The sequence below is a fragment of the Choristoneura fumiferana genome, chromosome 25, assembly GCF_025370935.1.
Source record: "Choristoneura fumiferana chromosome 25, NRCan_CFum_1, whole genome shotgun sequence".
Classification (NCBI taxonomy): Eukaryota; Metazoa; Arthropoda; class Insecta; order Lepidoptera; family Tortricidae; genus Choristoneura; species Choristoneura fumiferana.
In genome coordinates, this window is record NC_133496.1 from 10,289,056 (window position 1) to 10,307,628 (window position 18,573).

An 18,573-nucleotide genomic window follows, 5' to 3' on the forward strand; every position below is an offset into this window, starting at 1 on the left:
GAAAACATCAACGTTGTTGAATAATAGTAAGAAATAATAATATTAATAGTAATAAGAGCGCAATATTTTACTAATAGTAAAATAAAAAAAATGCTATATTTAATCTTTTGAACTAGTCTAAAGTTTAATTTGAGCTATAATTTTGTAATAATAGGTACACAGATTCTACTATTTTTAAGCGATGTGATTGCAAAAATCGAGTATGCTCGAGTCAACTTAACGCTATTTGAAATAGAATAAAATATAGTGTGCTCTAACATATCCCTAAATTTCTTGCAGTATTTTATTTCAAAGACATTCCGAAGCCTGTCTTTGGATAATTAAAACTTTATTGGGTATTTCGAAGACAATCCCTTTGTCCCAAATTCTTTCTTCTTATTCGTTCTGCGAATATTGGCGAAAGTTTATCGAAGATATAAGGTTTCCTACGTTTATCAACATGTTTGTTCATGTTGTTGTTAGGTACTCGAATATAGTAAGCTGATTAAATTTTCATTTAGGTGGTTTAGTTGAGTAAGCTCTTAAGTTGTAATTAGTTTTATCCTTACTGTCGAAATCACGCAGAAATTAATCAACTACATATATTATTATACCCAGTAACCTATTCTGCCACATAAATAATTATACAACGTAACCATACTATATTGTGTTATTTTTTACTTTTTCAACCTCCATGACTACGCCATTTAAAAAAAAAACATTAGATCGAAAAAATATTTCATTACAATTATCGAACCTGCTTACAAAATTTTACGCGAATCGATTTGAAAATGCGACATGTAGAATACGAAAGCATTTTTGCTGAAACTGAAACAAAAGTGCTACGCGCTAATTTGGCCGTTGTATGCAGACTACTTACTGGATTAGGTATACTGTGCTCTTTATGGGAAATCGATACATTCTAAAACGTTTACTATGGCGTGGTAATGGGTTTGATAATAGGCACAAGCGATTAAACTTCCATTGATGCGCTATTTAAAATAGAAGAATGAGAAATAAAAGTCGTGAAAAAATTTGCTACTTCTTCTTTATCTATTTGTTTCTTTAACAACAATAATATAAAAAACGGCACGGGCAACATCTACTTTTAAAAAGCAAAAACTCAGTTTTGCAGTAGAATCCTTTTATTCATCGACATTTTATGTTTTTTTTTTGAGCATATATTTTATCTTATTTTAATTGATGGGTGCTTGCAATTTTTTGAAGAACAGCTTGTCCCATGTAGTTTTTTTTTTATAAATGAAGAAAATAAACTTTAATTTTACCAAAGTCTTTATTGAAATGATTAAACAATATTTTGTACAGTATGCTTAAAATTAAAATAAGTTATTATTTAAAAATAAATAAACTTAAATCTAAATCGATCAGTCATAAGAACCTTAAATAAATAAATGCATTCCAAACCCCATAAATAACTACCTAAATATTAACATCATTTCGTTTTTTTTCCTAGAAAATTCACAATGAGTCTCCTTGTTTTTAACAATATCTCGGAAATATTTATTTTATTTGTATTTGTAAATTCGTAAAAAATATATTAAATGGCTTGTATCGTAAAAAAATACTTTATCGAAAACATATTTTTTTAGGACAGTACTTTAAAAAAACCCTTCGCTGTATTAATATTTAGCAATATACTTAACTTAGTACTTCAATGGTACCTTCATAATTTGTTTGTTAATTAAATAACTCATTTACCTAATAACAACTTAGTAAGTACTGCCGTTTACTCAAGTCGTCAAAATATCTATCGTATTTCATTTCCTCAATGCAACTTAATACATTTTGTACAAAACTTTTTTATTCAAAAAAAAAATCAAACCAAAACTGTTGTGATCACGGAAAAACCGGAACAAGTCTTTAAATTTTCAGAAATTTTATTTTCAAACTAGATTCAATCTAATCACAATTTATCAACTCTTTTATAACAAATCAAAAAGTCGCTCATTTAACAAGCAGAATATACAAAAAGCATGATATAGCTACCTACTTTCTTTTGTACTTACATTATTTTACTATAACTACCATTATTTATATATAACATCAAAAGTATTTAGGGATCAATCATGTTGGAGTAGTTCTTCCATTCCTGCGGATAGACAAACAACTATTCAAGACGTATGGTTGTCAATAGATAGCCAAGCTAGCCCTACAGGGTTATAATAGAGAGAGGGTAGGGGGGCGGGGGAAGTTTCTACAGAAACTCGTTTTATCGCAAAAATAGCATTGAATTGTATTTAAACAGCGAACTGTAGGCACAAGGCCATTATATCGCTTGTTAAACAGACACAAAGTAAACAATCCCGATGGTTACTCAAACTATTTATTTGTAAAGGATCATTCAAGTATAACGTAAGCAAAATACGAGTGGTTTTGCTCCACTCCCCTCCCCCAACCCCTTGTTAGCAAAAGTGAGTAAAGTTTTAACCATCCCGCCTATGCGTATGTAAGTAAACTTTGGTTCTTATTTTTTTGATTTGGATATTGCTAGTCTTTAAGACTAGAAAAAAAACAAGCAATTAACGAGCGAAAAAGTATTTTTGCGTACTTTATTTTTTGTTCAAACGTATTAATTTATTCACCCATATTTTTTTATTAATTTTGCTGGCGTAATCACCCTCCATCCCCAATCCCCATGTCATCAAAATTAAGCCAATCAAACAGCTCTCACTACCCTTTAAAATTTACGTTACTTTAATGATCCCTAAACCGCCTCAAGAACCGAAACTACCAAACTATCCCTGTGATTTGATCCCTAAACAGATCTATGAGCACTGTAAATGTCACCATCTAGGCCCTCCGTCCCCAATCCCCATGTCATCAAAATTAAGCCAAGCAAACAGCTCTCACCACCCTTTAAAATTTACGTTACTTAAATGATCCCTAAAATGCCTCAACAACCGGCACTACCAAACTATCCCTGTGATTTGATCCCTAAACAGATAGAGCACTATAAACGGAACAACCTATACAGCTCCTCCTGGCGCGGTGATATAGACAGGAGAGGGGGTGGGCCTAGGTTTAGGCATACTATAGGCCCTGTTAGACGCCCAATCTTTGCCGTAGCCATTGCCAGACGAATAAGCATAGCTACTCCCGTAGTCAGAATTGAAGTCGTTCGAGTCGCTAGAACCGAAGTAAGAGTAGTGTGTCATTGGATGATGATGCTGAAACAATGAAAAACATTATGGAGTTATTAAATGTTTATAAATTATTGAAGTTTTTTTAAATACAGGTAGGTGATGTGTAACTCAGAGATGCAAGTCCAGGTTTCAACCCAAGATCCTCTGTTTGTGAGCCTATAGGTCAAACCACGAGGCCACGACGGCTTTTAAGCTTTTTTTTAACGTCTTCATAGATATGTGAATGAAATTATATTTTTAGGACCTTTTTCCCACTTTTCCCACTAATACTCGTGAATGCGAAAGTTTGCAAGTGTTTGTTTGTTACTTTATCACGCATAAACCGCTGAACCGATTTAGATGTAATTCGGTATACAGATAGTTTGCGTCCCGGGGGCCTTCCCCCGGATGCAAACTATCTCCTTACATAGGATAGTTCTTATCCCGGAAAATTCCATAGTTCCCGCGGGATAGTGAAAACCGAATTCTAAGCGGAAGAAGTCACGGATAACGGCTAGTTATTGATAGACACCGACTTTTAAAAATAAGCAGTTTCTGTATTCGACTATGTAATTTTTTGGTCTTTACAGTCAAGGAAATTGAATCACGTTCCAGGGTGGGTACTTTTCATAATCAATTTTGCTATGATTTCTTTGGCAGATGTATGGAATGTCAATATGACAACTGTAACACAAAGGTTCCACCCTGTACTTGAAATGTTTAGGTTATTAACTAAATGTAAGCAAACTTCAGCTGCCAGATTTGATACATTAAAGGATTTTAAACATTTTACATATCTATCATTGTAATACAAACTAGACTAGTGTATTTCAATACAGAAATGTTAATTTTTAGATAATTTAATGGGGTAATTTCAACACTTAAGACACCAATTGACGTTGTTTTGTTTACATTTAGTTAAATACCTATCTAAACCACGTGACACAGTCTCGTGTTCACCGATTTTTTGGTTATTGTGGATCAATCTTCAGTACTCTTTTTACAAGCTTTTATTTAGTTTCACCTGTCCCGTTGTCTGTCTGTAATCAAATCTTGCAAGTTAAATTCGACCAACTTCCAGCAGTTGGACTGACTTGAAATTTGGTATACTTATGTAACTTGCGTGAATACAATAATCTGGTAGTCACATCCTGGTAGTCCGGCCAGGATCGTCTCCACGGGACGGCACTCTTCAACAGTTACGGCATCGACATGAAATTTGATAGGCAAATGTAGTTTGGGTGACAATACGAGTACAAGTATCTACAGTCAACAAACAGTACAGCAGGAAACGCTTGTATTCAAATTTAATTTTCTACCAAACGAAAGAGTATTTTGATGTTTGATTAAAAAAACCTTTGCAAAGGTTTACAAAACCTCTCACCCAAACATTAAAATTCCCATTACTCCAGGCAATTCATTGGCTTTTGCACAATAAAACGTAATCGATGGTTTATACTATCCTATCTCAGCTAAACTAATTTAATAAACAACTGCGCACAGAAGGATCAACGTATTAATGTTAAAATGGGCGGCTGGTTTGTTTTATCAGCTAAAGCTTATATTTCGAGTGGACAGATAAAAATATTATGTCGTACCGCGCGATACATGAATAGCCTGGATTATATGTGAAACATCACAATGATAAACTTCGTAGATGTCTAAACCAACTGAATGTGACTGACTGTGAACCCTTAGGCCGTATTGCCTAACGTTTTCGACAGTCACGATCACAATCAAGTGACAGTTTTTGCATAAGCTACTTATGCTAAGCTAGCGATGTGCAGGTCTAGCTATGCGATGTCTCAAGAGCTGTGACATTTGAATATTTGACGACCGGATGGCCAAGTGGATAGAGAACCTGGCTACGAAGCTTGAGGTTCCGGGTTTGATCCCAGATATTTGTATGAATAATACGAATGTTTATTCTCGGGCCTTGGATGTTTAATATGTATATATAAGTATGTATTTATCTACATAAGTATACTTATCCGTTGCCTAGTATCCATAGTGCAAAAGCTTTTCTTAGTTTGGGGCTAGGTCAAGTTTCTTATCGTATTTGGTATTTAAATGGTATTCGGAAAAAAGTAATTTTCGACCTTTCATTTTTCTGTTTGTATTTAACACCAATGCCAATTATTTGTAAACATTTAGCTCTTTCAACATTTGTTTACATTGTTTGTTATGCGACACAGCTTCATAGACGGAAGCAAGAGAGGTTTCATAAAATATTTGTGGATCTAGATTCCCTATAAGTATGGTTAGTAAAATGATGAAATAAAATAAAAATGCGCATGTCACGAAATGATCCCAAACCAGCAAACTGCTGGTCTTGCGAACTGTGCGGATCTTCCTTTGGGACCATCTGAAAGCAGTTTCTTATCTAGACGGAAACTTTGGAATCTACCTAATGTTTGAAACTTCGCAAATTCCGAACAGTTACAAACTTGAAACTGTAGATTAAGTATTTGCTTGAACGTTTCCACAGTTAAATTTAACATTATTTTAATAATCTACTTAAACATTTACTTAAACTCCTGAGACATAAATTCATTTTCCGAGAAATTTAAAACAAATACATATTTTTGATTTTTTTTTCATCTCTTTTTTTTCGAATTACCGTAAATTAGCTTTGGCCTGCCTAGTAGGTACTCGTTTATCGCTGTCCTGCGGGTACTATGCAATTTTTCGGGACAAAACCAACCTATCTTTCCTAGGGTATTAAACTATCTCCATACCAAATTCCATCATAATCGGTTTAGCGGTATAAGCATGAAGGCGTAACATATAGACAGACTATTTTTAAGCTAAAATTCTGCGTTTTCTTAAGTGGATTATTAATTATGACCTAAAAATTATAGATATTGGATGCCGCTATCGACTTTCAAAACTGAATTTTTTGCTGACTCTTGAGTTACTGGTTGAGAAAATTAATAAACTCAATTACCTACGATTCCAATAACTCAAGCAACCATTTTAAGGGGTATAGTGTAAAGAATAGAATAAATAATGAAAAGCGTTCGTAAATGAAAAAAAAAACAAAGACGTCAAAAATACTTTGATTTCCCCAGATTTCCCATTGAAAGATAAAATGAAGATAGCTTGTTGATTACCTTATCTTTGATTATGTAGGCTCGAGATTTTTTTTTAAATAAATGTACAATCCATATCTGAGCAAAATTGACATGAAAATGCAAATAATCAGCAGGCATGATCAAGTTAGACTTGGAACATGTATTTTTTGGCAGAGATGATGCAACGCGTTGCTTTCTTTTATCGTTTTAAAATAAACGCTGGTCTTCAATAAGTTATAAAAGACCTTGACGTTTTGCAATGCTAAGCTATTTCTGATAGACTTAAAGTGTAGTAGTTATACCAGTAGTGCAGATTACTTTGTCATTATCCGCGGCAACACAATTACGTTCGTTAACGTTCACCCTTGTCGAACTGTCTGGAAATTAGGAACTTCCAAACTTGGCGGCGTTGAGCTAGTGCTTTCCAAACTTTTAACGAAATGTTTAGCGGTTGTTTACAAGCCTTTGTCTTTCAATTCAAATGGGCTTTAGGAGAGAATAAATAGTACTTTACAAGAACTTGGCATTGTAAAGGATTGACAAATTAACAACGTACAAATAAAGCTAGATAAAAGTTACTTTTAGCATAACGTAGAGTAAGTCTTATAAGAAGTTGTTTTATATATATATATATTATTAATTTAATTATTTATTTAATTTAGAGGAGGATATAGTATTTTTATAGGATCACTCGTGCGTCTGTCTTTCTGTCCGTCCGTCTGTTACAGCCAATTTGTTTTGCCATTGGTCTAGGTCTTGTAATCATCATCATCATCATAATCAGTCCACTGCTAAACAAAGGCCTCCCCCTTAGAACGCCACAATAAAAGACAACTTGACGCCACTTGCATCCACCGGTTGCCCGCAATTCTCACGATGTCGTCAGTCCACCTAGTGGGAGGCCTGCCAACGCTTCGCCTTTCGGTTTGCGGTCGCCACTCGAGAACTTTTCTCCCCCATAGGCCCGCCCATTGCCGCTTCAACTTGCATAATTTAACATATTTAGTAATTCATTAATGGCCACTTCAAACATTCAGATCAGAAAACTCAGTTGTAGTAATTATTTAGTACAGCTTAAGCTAGTTCAAAATTTAGATTAAATTGTTTTGGAATGTAATGCCTAATTGGTTTCAGAGGAGTTTCAGTTATCATCACATTATTATTAATTCACATATCCACAAATCCCAATCATCAAAAGGCTCGTTGCTAATGAAACTATTAATAAAATCGTTTATAGCTCATTTTCAATGACCTTGTGTGGCTGACATGGTCCGTTATTTTACCAATGATTGGATAATTTCAGAAAACCAGAGAAATATTATCAATCTGATTGCTCTATCATAAATTAGTAATTTTCTGGTAATTTTATTGGTATTCAGAAACAAAAAAACTTCACAAACTTTTAGACCCTCTTAAATTATAATATTTATTTAATTTTATTGGTATTCAGAAACGAAAAAACTTCACAAGCTTTTAAATAATATTTATAATTAATTATATTACTGGCTTTGTAAGATGAAAGTTATTAAAAAAGGCTAACATATAATTGGCTTGAATGACAATGCCAAAGCTTTTCAGATATATGTTACAATTAAGTTGTTGCATAAACACAAAATAAAGATCATATCAGTACACACATAGATACAATCAGAAGAAAGCGAATAGAAAATAAGAAGAAAACAAATAGTTGAAGAGATATATCTTGCAGTGGTAAATGATATGATCAACGATGCGCACGTACTTACCAACATAATGTTAGCGTCTATCCTACCTTGCAAGCCTTGAGCGTGCTCAGCAGACCTGGCAGTAGAAGTGCTGCTATCAACAGTAACTTTTTTATCAGTAATACTGATAGCAGAATTGGTATCAGTAGCAGCTTGGTCTTGAGTGCTGCCAGCAGAGTTAGAAGAGGCACCACCACTGCTAACTTCTTCTTGCGGCCACGGCCTGAAATGATTAAAACTATTAAGTAATTTTTACGATCACCAAACCAGGATATTAATTATCAGTACGGAAATCATGGCCACATTAATTAAATTGAAACTTCTTTGGTGCTTTCAATATGCTTTAAAAGTTATACTGTTTATGAAACAAGTATATTTGACATTGACTAAAAGTAGCAAATGGAGATGAAAATTCATGAGTTTGTCGTCAATTTACTTTTTAGAGTAGTTTAGCAGTTCAAAATCATCCTGTTTTACGGTAAATTAATTCTTGACGCCACCTATGTTGTCCAGTTTATCTTTACCTATCTAAATATAAGTGGACGTGGTCTGTTATGTTTTTTGTTTTCATTTATTTAGTTTTTGTATAATTATGTTGAATAAATTAAAAACAAATAAGTAATATAAATATAAAACCGAAGAGAACAAGAAAGAAGAAAAAAAAATGCTTGCAGTAGGTACTTTAGGTACAAAAAAGATTACTACCTAGGTAACGTACATGTGCAGTAAACATTTTTTAAGACGTGTTAATTGCTACTAAACCTTACTACAGGCTGTTTTTTTTCATTTATGTTGCGTTTAAGGACAATCGTCAACTGTTATTTCCGATTATTACGCCTTATTCATGAACCTTTCGAACTCAATTTATGGGGTTAGAATAAATTCAGCGATGACAAATAGGCCATTTATCTCCATAAAAGAGGAAATTTCCCACTTTTATTGCTGATATTTCGAACTTTTTGCCCTTTCAAAACGAAGTCAAATATTGCGTATCTTTTTTCCTAAGGGAAGGATTTTTTATAATGGCATTATATAAAATACTGACTAATTTCTGCAGCACTATTGAAGAACGTACCTACATACATACGAAGTAGAAGTAGACTACGTTTTTGGGAGTTGGTTAGAACATTTATAATATTTTACGGAGCACTGTTGTTCAGCTACTCGTATGTCAACGACGAAGGCGTGCAATTTTCTTTGAGTGCCAGCGGTTGCAGTTCTCAAAAGGTGTTTTTAAGTTATACTCAAAGAATCTGAATTGCGTACCAGGGTGGAACGTTTGTGCTACCTAATTGACCTATACCTTGGATTACCTTGATATCCCACGTATTTGTCATAGAAATTTTTAAAAATTATATTGGAGAAAATACTAAAATCCCAGATCTGTTGCCCGTTTTTCTAACCAAGTCTTGAAAGTTAAATTTGACCCATTTCTTAGTAGTTGGACTGACTTGAAATTAGATGTCCATAATGTAGATTGAATTATTCTTATTATTCAAATACAGTTAACAACACTCAGCAAAAAGCTAGCAGTAAAAATAATAAAAATCAAAAACTTTTTTTAGTTTTTTATTGCAGTTTTTCTAGTCACTAAAATTGATGACTTAGTTCCTTAGAACAGATCTTTCTGTTTTGCTGACTGTACCCAAATTGACTTATTTAAATTGACCACCTCTAGTTATAATACTTTAGATACTGTGTTTGGAGATTACCTACTTACTGAATTCATGTTGAGTTCACTTAATTTACAGAAAGAAAAATGGTATGAGTCATCGCTTTTCAAGCAGATGGTCATAGTTCCAACCCTCAATGTGTGATCTCTTTTATGATGTTTATGTCTTAGCTTTCTCTTTTTTAATTAGTTTTTAGTTTGAACTATGTTACCTTTTCTTCGGGTTTGTGTTAGCGATTGACTGGTAAAGGGGCGCCGTACACTAGACTCTTCAACCATGCCGTTTAATTCAGAAGTCCCTCTCTCTGTCTGGTTAGAACCTATTGTTGGCAATCCTGTCAACAATAGTTTCTACTTTAGTAAGTTTTTCAGCAAAACATGCAATTTCAAGAGAAAGTCATAAGTGACGCAATGGTTTAACCGTTAGTACGAAAACATTATTTTATGCAGACTTTTTTAAGAGAGATGAAAAAAGTTATTAATTATATAATATTTTGTGTATTTAATAAAAACTATCAAGCGTCATATTAAATTAACGCGCGGATGGCAAAAACCAACTTATTGTTACAGAATGTGGAGGTTTATAAAGTTATTTGATTCCAACATCTGGTAGAATGGTGAACGGTTGTGTTGCTCTGCAATGAGTATGAACTCTGGTTGAGTTCGAAACGGATCAGTGTAGTTCGGTGGTGGTGACAATTGGGTTTATGTGATTTGAATGTGTTCTTTCTTACAGTGTGGAGGTGGAGGATCTGCTTGAACACACATTTGTTGCATAGACGTAGCTGTCATATAGGTCGCGGGTGAGCAAAGTAGTTGTGTTTAGTTTAAAAGTTGATTTACTTCAGCGCCCTCTATTACCTAACTAAAGGACTACTAAGTTAATTCTCTCTTTTAAAATCAATCTTCAATAATCAATAAGCCATGTCATTTGCCGAGGATTGTGTAGATGGCGCTAATAGGTACATTGACATCTCTTAAACTACTTACAAGCCATCATCATCGAAAACATTACTTGTACTTTCATCCAAATATTGAACCATCAACTTCATTTTACAGCAGGAACATCTTGATTATATTAATCCACCGAACCACAACAAGACGGTCAATATCTAATCAACTTTTTGCTCTCTTTTTCACGCACAACTCTTGATTGAATTACGCGCATAGCAGATGGTTGGTATTTCCCACGTTTTGCTCTAATTGCTTGACCTTAGAAACTAGACTTAATTAAATGGCTACAGGTGTTAGAGTTCGAATTAAGGGCGAGGAAAGTGTAAAACAAAAATTAAGAACGTTTGTTCGTTATCAATAAATTTATTTGTTTTTAATTAATCGTTTGTTCAATTCAAATAATATCCCATAAAAATATTCGATTTAACTTTTGAATATCTCGAATTTGTTTAATGTATTTACGAAGTTTTGTATAAATATTGGTATTTAATCTTTGAGTACCAACCTGGCTGACCCAGTTTTTCTCGAAGTTTTTTTGTTAAATCGTTTTTTTTTATTAGTAAACGTAAGCAAAATAAATATAATTATATTATATAAAAATGTAAATAAAATGAATAAAAAAAAACAAGTAACGTCTCAAGTAACAAGTAATATTAAGCGACGTAACGACAGATAAACCAGGTATCGCGTGGAATTTAGGCTAAGTACCTACAGAAAAACACACCAAAACTCGAAAATACGCATTTCCCAGAGATAAGACCAAGCCCCTAGTAAATTTCATCGAAATCGTTAGAACACAAGAATTGCTCATTTAAAGATATAAGACGATGACGAGATAAATGCTCATACAGGACATTACGAGTAAGTATATAGATAAAATAATAATTATATTGACAGATTGATTATCAATGAACTAGAAGAAGGAAATGCATGAACACGCATATCTTGCATAAACTTAGCTATCATAAGGTCGTGGGTGAGCAAAGAATTTTTTTAAGTTCATTGATATGGACTTCCACAAAGTAACGCCTGATTCAATAAATCATTCTGTCAAATATCCCTGCAAATTAAAAAAATGTTTTTTTAGTAAATTTACGAATAAGTTTAATACCTATTGTTACCTAATATACTTAACCTAAACAATTTCTGTGCGGCTTACAGTTTTATAAAAAAATCACCAAAATAAACTCTCTTAGTCTAGTCATCCGATCCTATTTTATCTACGTCTATCTTAAATCTTTTTTCTTTATTTTGGCGACCCTTTTTTCGCCTCTCGTCTCTAACAAGAGATGTGAAAAACGGCTTAGCTTCACGCATTATCTATAAACAAAAAGATTCCCAAATCCTAATCATACCTGGCAACACATTTACGCAGCTGTTACACGAAAATAGACTCAATTTCTTCAACAGAAGGTTGTGGTTTGAGCTATATTTTTATAAGGACAGAGGCAGTCAGAGTTGACACGCAAATGATACGGTTATTGCACAGCCCTAGGCATTTATGACGTCACGACTTTCTGAAATTGGCTGCTCTGAGTGTCTTTCATTTAGAATTTTCAGTCTTATGAAAAAATTTAGCGAAGTAATACCTATTTCGAAATTTCTGAACTTTGCTTTGGAAAGTTGTGGTAAGGTAAAACTTAACACTAAACTTGTGTTACATAATTATAACCTGCTATTTTTGGTTTAATTTAGAACTGATAACACACCCTAGTGTTGCATTATTTTTTATTTATTTATGAGAACAAACAGTCATATATAACATGAACTTGTAGACAAAGAAATAAACAGACCTATAGTTTCCTTAATGATTCATATAAGAAAACGTGACAAACACACAAAATTGCTTTATTATAGTACATTGCATGGATGCAACTTTGAAAAAAGAGGCGAAAAATCTTTATTAAAAGCAGTATTTAATTGATAGACGTATATAAATTACGATATATGAATATCGGAATGTGATTTTCTGAGTTTGGCGTTATATGCATAATGTGACACAGCAAAGTATGCCAATAACGGTTAAAACCAACTAAATATGCCAAAATAAAGTGCATGTTCTGTTAGTAACAGTACCACAGGAAAGCAAGATACGTACTGATAAGGTAGAGCAGTAACCAAAAATAACAACGTAAGTAGATCAAAATTTATCAAGCGACAATATATATATTTTATGTTTTTCTTTATTGAATTGGCTGCGTAAGGAATTGATTGGCATTATGTAGAACATACCGAACCGCTCAGTGGAGACCATTTCGGGTTCATATCATTATTTTGTTTGTTCTTGTATTCTTTATCATTTTGTAAAATGTTTTTTTTTTTTTTTTGTCATTGTTAGCTGAATAAACGTTTTTCTATTCTATTCTTTTCTAACATTAACATTACATTTCTTTTTGTAAGGTAAGTCCCTAGTTTTTAAAATTTCAGGTTTTAAGTTTGACAAAACGGTAAGCAATACTTGTTTATTATTATTATTATTTATTATTACCCCTGGTGTTGCAGATGTTTATGGGCGTTGGTGATCTCTTACCATCAGGAGACCCACTAGTTCGTTTGCAATCCAGTCGAATAAAAAAAAAACTGCTAATCAAAGACCTCAATTACGTAGTTACTTACATTAAGAAAAATGAACCAAACAATAAAATATTGTAATATACGCACACTTTCATAACTTGAAACGTAAAATAGAGTAGGATTTCAGTACATGGAATTTCACCTCGTGTTCTAGAAATGCGCCTAAAATCTAGGCAATGAATTAACGTAATATGCAAGCGTAATATAGGTTGGCTATAGAATTCACTCGCACGACTGAATTAATTCTATTTATGGCTAAGTTCAATGTTCCCGTGGGATCTAGATAATTTCCTCTTCATTTTATTTGATTACATACTCGTACTAATAAATACATAACATAACCAACAAAAAGTTGGAAAACTCCCGACTTTGTCACTTCAAAGTTCAATATCTCAAAAAACGGCTGAACCGATTTTGATAAAACATGTTTTAGAACCATTGCTATAAAACTTGCTTTCTAATTAAAAAAACCTCATTCAAATCGGTCCTCTATCGGTCACACATAGCGGTTAAACTTATAACACCCCTCTTTTTGCGTCGGGGGTTAAAAATTTAGGTGATATCTTAATTGGTATGCCTATCTGAATGACTAAAACTTTGTTTGAATTCCGTTTGGTCCAAACCAATTTCACTTTTATTTCTGTTTCAAATATTTTCTGTTTGTTCATAAATCTGTTAAAAAATAACTAAGTATTCGACGTTTCTCAGGAAGAATGATAAATCTGACTTAACCCAACCCAATCACATTCGAACTTGGGGCACAGGAGGTAATTTGCGGTAGGTACTTTTACATTTCTACTTCAATATTTAAATAGGTGCTGAAGTGTTTCGAACTTGTTTCGAATGAAACATTGAACGTTGGATAATTGGATAATAAAGATAATAATTTATTTTAGTTCAATGTGTACGTTACATTGGGCAGATATAATTAGTAATATGTGCATTAAAACCTCCTGCACATTTCAAAACATACTGGCTGAATGAACTTTCCGCTTTCTCCCGCGCGGCGGCGCCACCAGGAGTCTCGCAAAATTGACAGCTAAAAATGTATGCCGGCCGGCGCGCGCTCTTTTAAAATATTCATAAAAAATTCGCGCTTCATCGTGACCATTAATATCGTAGAATTGCGGCAAAACTACTAGACACTGCAAAATTGTCTCCGATGGGAGCATATTTTTTAAAGAAACAACAAAATTCATAAAAAACTGTGAAAGTGCTGTGATTGCGTCTTAAATGTGTCCCTGGGACTGAGGAATAGAGCCAGAACAAACAGTAAGTGACCTATATCTTGCCCAATTCGGTTTTGCTAATTAAGTATTTAAATTTTCAAATGTCGTAGTTCAAACATAATGAACTGTATTATAGTACGTTTCGTTGTAAATTTGGAAAACCTTTTCCTTCAGCAAGGGTAAATATATCAAATTGGTAGGGTAAAACACGCAGTTGTGGACTGCGGTCGGTCCCACCTCTTTGCTCTGTTTACTCCGCTTACAGCTGTGCGACCACAAACGGAGCTTCTACCCTAATTGTCTGATAAAGGGCCTAGAAATTCTTGACGGCTCGTTGGTTTTGTCTCAGAAACAATAGAATCGAATTGTTTTATTATTCGTTCTGGTTCATTGCGGAATTTGTAAGTTTTTCAAAGTATTGATGCGGTTGATTTTTTATGATTAGGTAATTAAGTAGAAATGTTTAATAGACTTGATGCCAATGATTTATTGAATTAAAGAATGAAAGCCTCCTAACGGGCGGACGGATGATCTGGTAAAAAATCGGCAAAAAGTAGCACAAAAAAATATTGTTATGGAGATTTTTGAGCTTAAAAGCTTATGCCTGTCAGTGGACGTATTTTAGTTACCTGTAGATATACTATCTAAAAATCTGGCCCTCAAATGTATGCAGTAATAGGTAATTTTGTATATAGATTGGGCCAAATTTTGTGCCGCTGAGTATACTTGTAATTTTTATGTTGAAGCTCAGCAATATATATGTAAAGAAATAGTATAACATTTCTTTTTTTTAATTTGTCGCGACTCACTCTATCGGTAAAGCAGCGCGGTACTGTGGCTGAAGCAGTTTGTATAGTCGGTAAAGCAGACTGTCCCGTCGATAAAACAGTGCTGTCAATACGAAGAGTTTGAGAGGTTATAAAAAGAATGATATGGCGAAAACGTAAATGCCGTAGTTAATTTATTTAGATTATTGTTAAAAGATTTAAGAAGTAATTGACACTGTGAATAATAAACGTTAAATGTCGTTTCTTTGTTTACAGGTAGGTTTTCCTTATTCAGAGCCTAAAAGGTGTTGTTTTGTTATAGAATATAAGTAACTCATTTAAATAAATCTTTTACAGAGCAACACATCGTTTAATTCACTGTCAATAGAAATCAACATTATAAAAACGACATTTTTTTTATTGGTGTGAATCAGAAATGGAGAAACTACGTTTCGAATTTACGGTGTTACCGGAAGTGATGGCAAATCTAATATACTGGCCATAACCTCGATAACAACGAGCGAGGAGAAGGTGTATGCTATACCAGAAACACTACAAGCAGCTAGTCATCACAAAGATATATTGAAAACACCGGCCTACAGTAAAGTTAAACAGTTTAGCAAAAAGATATCAAACACGAAGGGTTGGATTACACTAACAGAAGAACTGAAAAAAATCTACATGGATGAAGATGGTAATTTGCAATTTGGATCAGTTTTTAGAAGAAATGAACTCAGAACAACCTACTGCTGCGAGTGCAAAAGGAATGGATTCCTTGGAAAGGTTGTTTGAAAAATTATTGGAAAACACACAGAACCAAAACAACAAAACTTGAAATTTATTGCAGATAAGTTTGTAATTGAAAAGTTTACAAGCAAGAACCCAAACGCAAAACAATGGATTGATATTTTTGAAAAAGAGTGCATCCGCTTTAATGTCACAACAGACGAGGAAAAAATTGAATTACTCCGACTGTTATGGACAAAAGTTGTGTAGATTGGTACAGTTCCATGATTATCAAATTGACTATAACTCGGAGTGGTCAATATGGAAGAGCAAATTTTGTGAGTCATTCGCAAATAAAGGATGGAGCCCGTAACGTATGCACTGTTGTTCAAATATAAAGATGGTTTATTACTGGATTATGCCATACGGAAAGAAAAACTGCTGTTGGATATGAGAAGATCGATTGATACAGGTACTTTGATAGATCTTATTGCGGCCGGGTTGCCAGAATTCATTCTGAATAGAATTGATCGAGAAACACTTAGAGATGCAGTGGATTTGTTTAACGAGCTAAGCAAGTATGAACATATGGTAAATAAGAAAAATTTACTGGTAAAAAAGGAGATTTGGAGATGGAAATTTACCAAGGACAAATGATAAAAATGAAGAAAAAAGTCCATGTAAAATTTGTGAGAAATTGAATAAAGCTGGTCGTTATCACCCGGAAGCTATATGCTGGTTTAGAACAAAAGAAGGGCAAAATACAAAGAGAAATTTCATTAAACACGTGAACAACTCTTGTGATCGAAACGGAGTTGAATGAATCGGACCAAAAAAAAACGAGCAGTCACACCATTAATAAAAGTCAAACTACTGGTAAATGATATATTAGATATAAATGGAGTTTATGATTCAGGCTCAAATGTTCCCTAATTAACTCTAAATTATTGAAAATAAAAGGAAAAGGAAACAATTTGAATGAAGCAGACTTAGTTACGATTAATGGTGTTAAGAAGACAAGTGGTTTGACTAATTTGAAAATAAAGATCTTAGACTTGGAGGAAAATGTGGATGTATATATTATAGAGGAACAAAACTTCAAATATGATTTTTTAATAGGACTTGACTTAATACAAACATTCAGGTTGATACAAAATGAAGACTTGAGAATAACCCAGAAACTACACTTGAAATGTGAAAATACCAACAAAATGGAAAGCATTGCTACCGAAGATAAGATGGAGTATAAAATAAAAATCGCAGATGAGCACAATATTAAAACTTCCGATAAATCCATAATTAATTTCAATGAACACGTTAAAGAAGATGACTTTGAAATGAAAGTAAACCATTTAGATGAACGTCAAAAATCTGAAATTAACAATTTAATAAGCAAATATGAATCAGTTTTTGCCAGAAACAAATATGATGTAGGCACTGTCAATGGATATGAAGCAAGAATAGACCTATTAGTAGATAAATACTGTAGTAAGAGACCTTACAGATGCACTATAGAAGATAAAAAAAGAGATAGAAGAGCAAATTGCAAAATTATTAGATAATAAGCTAATAGAGGAATCATACAGTCCATTTGGTGCACCGGTTACTCTTGCATATAAAAAAGAAGATAACAGAAAATCCAGACTATGCATAGACTTCAGAGACTTAAATAAAATAATAATACCTCAAGCTCAGCCATTTCCCGTAATTGAAGACTTAATGATGAAGACCCGAAATTGTAGTTATTTTACTACATTAGACATCAACTCTGCATTTTGGTCTATACCTTTGCGAATTGAAGATAGGAATAAAAACAGGATTTGTAACCCAGGAGGGACATTTCCAGTGGACTTGTCTACCTTTTGGACTTAAGACTTCGCCTGCAATTTTCCAAAGGATTTTAAGTAATATACTCAGAAAATACAAGCTTACTGATTTCGCCGTCAACTACATAGATGACCTCCTCATTATTTTCAAAAACTTTTGCTGAGCATATGAAACATCTTACGCAATTACTTGAAGCCATCAAGACAGAAGGTTTTAGGCTAAAATTTACAAAATGCGCATTTGCCTCAGACTCGGTAAAATATCTAGGTCATATCATACAGAACAATTCAGTTAAACCAATTAAAGATAATTTGATTTCAATAAAGAATTTCCCAGTACCAAAAAACGCAAAAAATATAAGACAATTCCTAGGAAAAATTAACTTTTACCACGAATATATACCTAAGAGTGCAATAATATTGGACCCATTGCATAACTTACTACGGAAAAACCAAAAATTCGTTTGGTCAGAAGAATGTCAAAAAGCATTTGATACCATAAAGAACCTGCTATGTACTCAACCAGTACTGGAGATTTTTGACCAAGAATTACCTATAAATATTTACACTGATGCTTCATTGAAAGGTGTTGGAGCAATTTTAAAAACAAGTACAGCCCGATGGAAAGGAAAACCAGTAGCATACTTTTCAAAAAAAACTTAATGAAGCACAAAAGAAAAAAAAGCAATATATTTGGAATGCCTAGCCATTAAAGAAGCGGTCAAGTATTGGCAATACTGGTTAATAGGAAAAACATTCACGGTTTATTCAGATCATAAACCGCTAGAAAATATGAATTTGAAATCAAGAACTGACGAAGAACTTGGGACTTGATATATTATCTATCACAATATGAATTTAAAATTATATACGCACCAGGAAGACAGAATTTAGAAGCAGACTGC

The 18,573-nt window shown here is 33.4% G+C and overlaps 1 protein-coding gene across 2 annotated transcripts in view; it reads right to left on the reverse strand.

Moving 5' to 3' along the window:
• Positions 1-1,384: 1,384 nt before the first annotated feature.
• The window catches only part of LOC141442086 (uncharacterized), a 55,070-nt gene continuing 37,881 nt past the window's right edge, over positions 1,385-18,573 (reverse strand). The window contains exons 3-5 of one of the 2 annotated variants that reach the window (XM_074106998.1): positions 9,805-9,927; positions 7,968-8,143; positions 1,385-3,167 (exon numbers count right to left, since the gene is read on the reverse strand). In XM_074106998.1, the coding sequence (XP_073963099.1) occupies positions 2,967-3,167; positions 7,968-8,143; positions 9,805-9,927 (500 nt within the window). In that variant the 3' untranslated portion in view covers positions 1,385-2,966. The remainder of the gene's footprint in view (positions 3,168-7,967; positions 8,144-9,804; positions 9,928-18,573) is intronic. The other variant, XM_074106999.1, reaches the window with a different exon arrangement.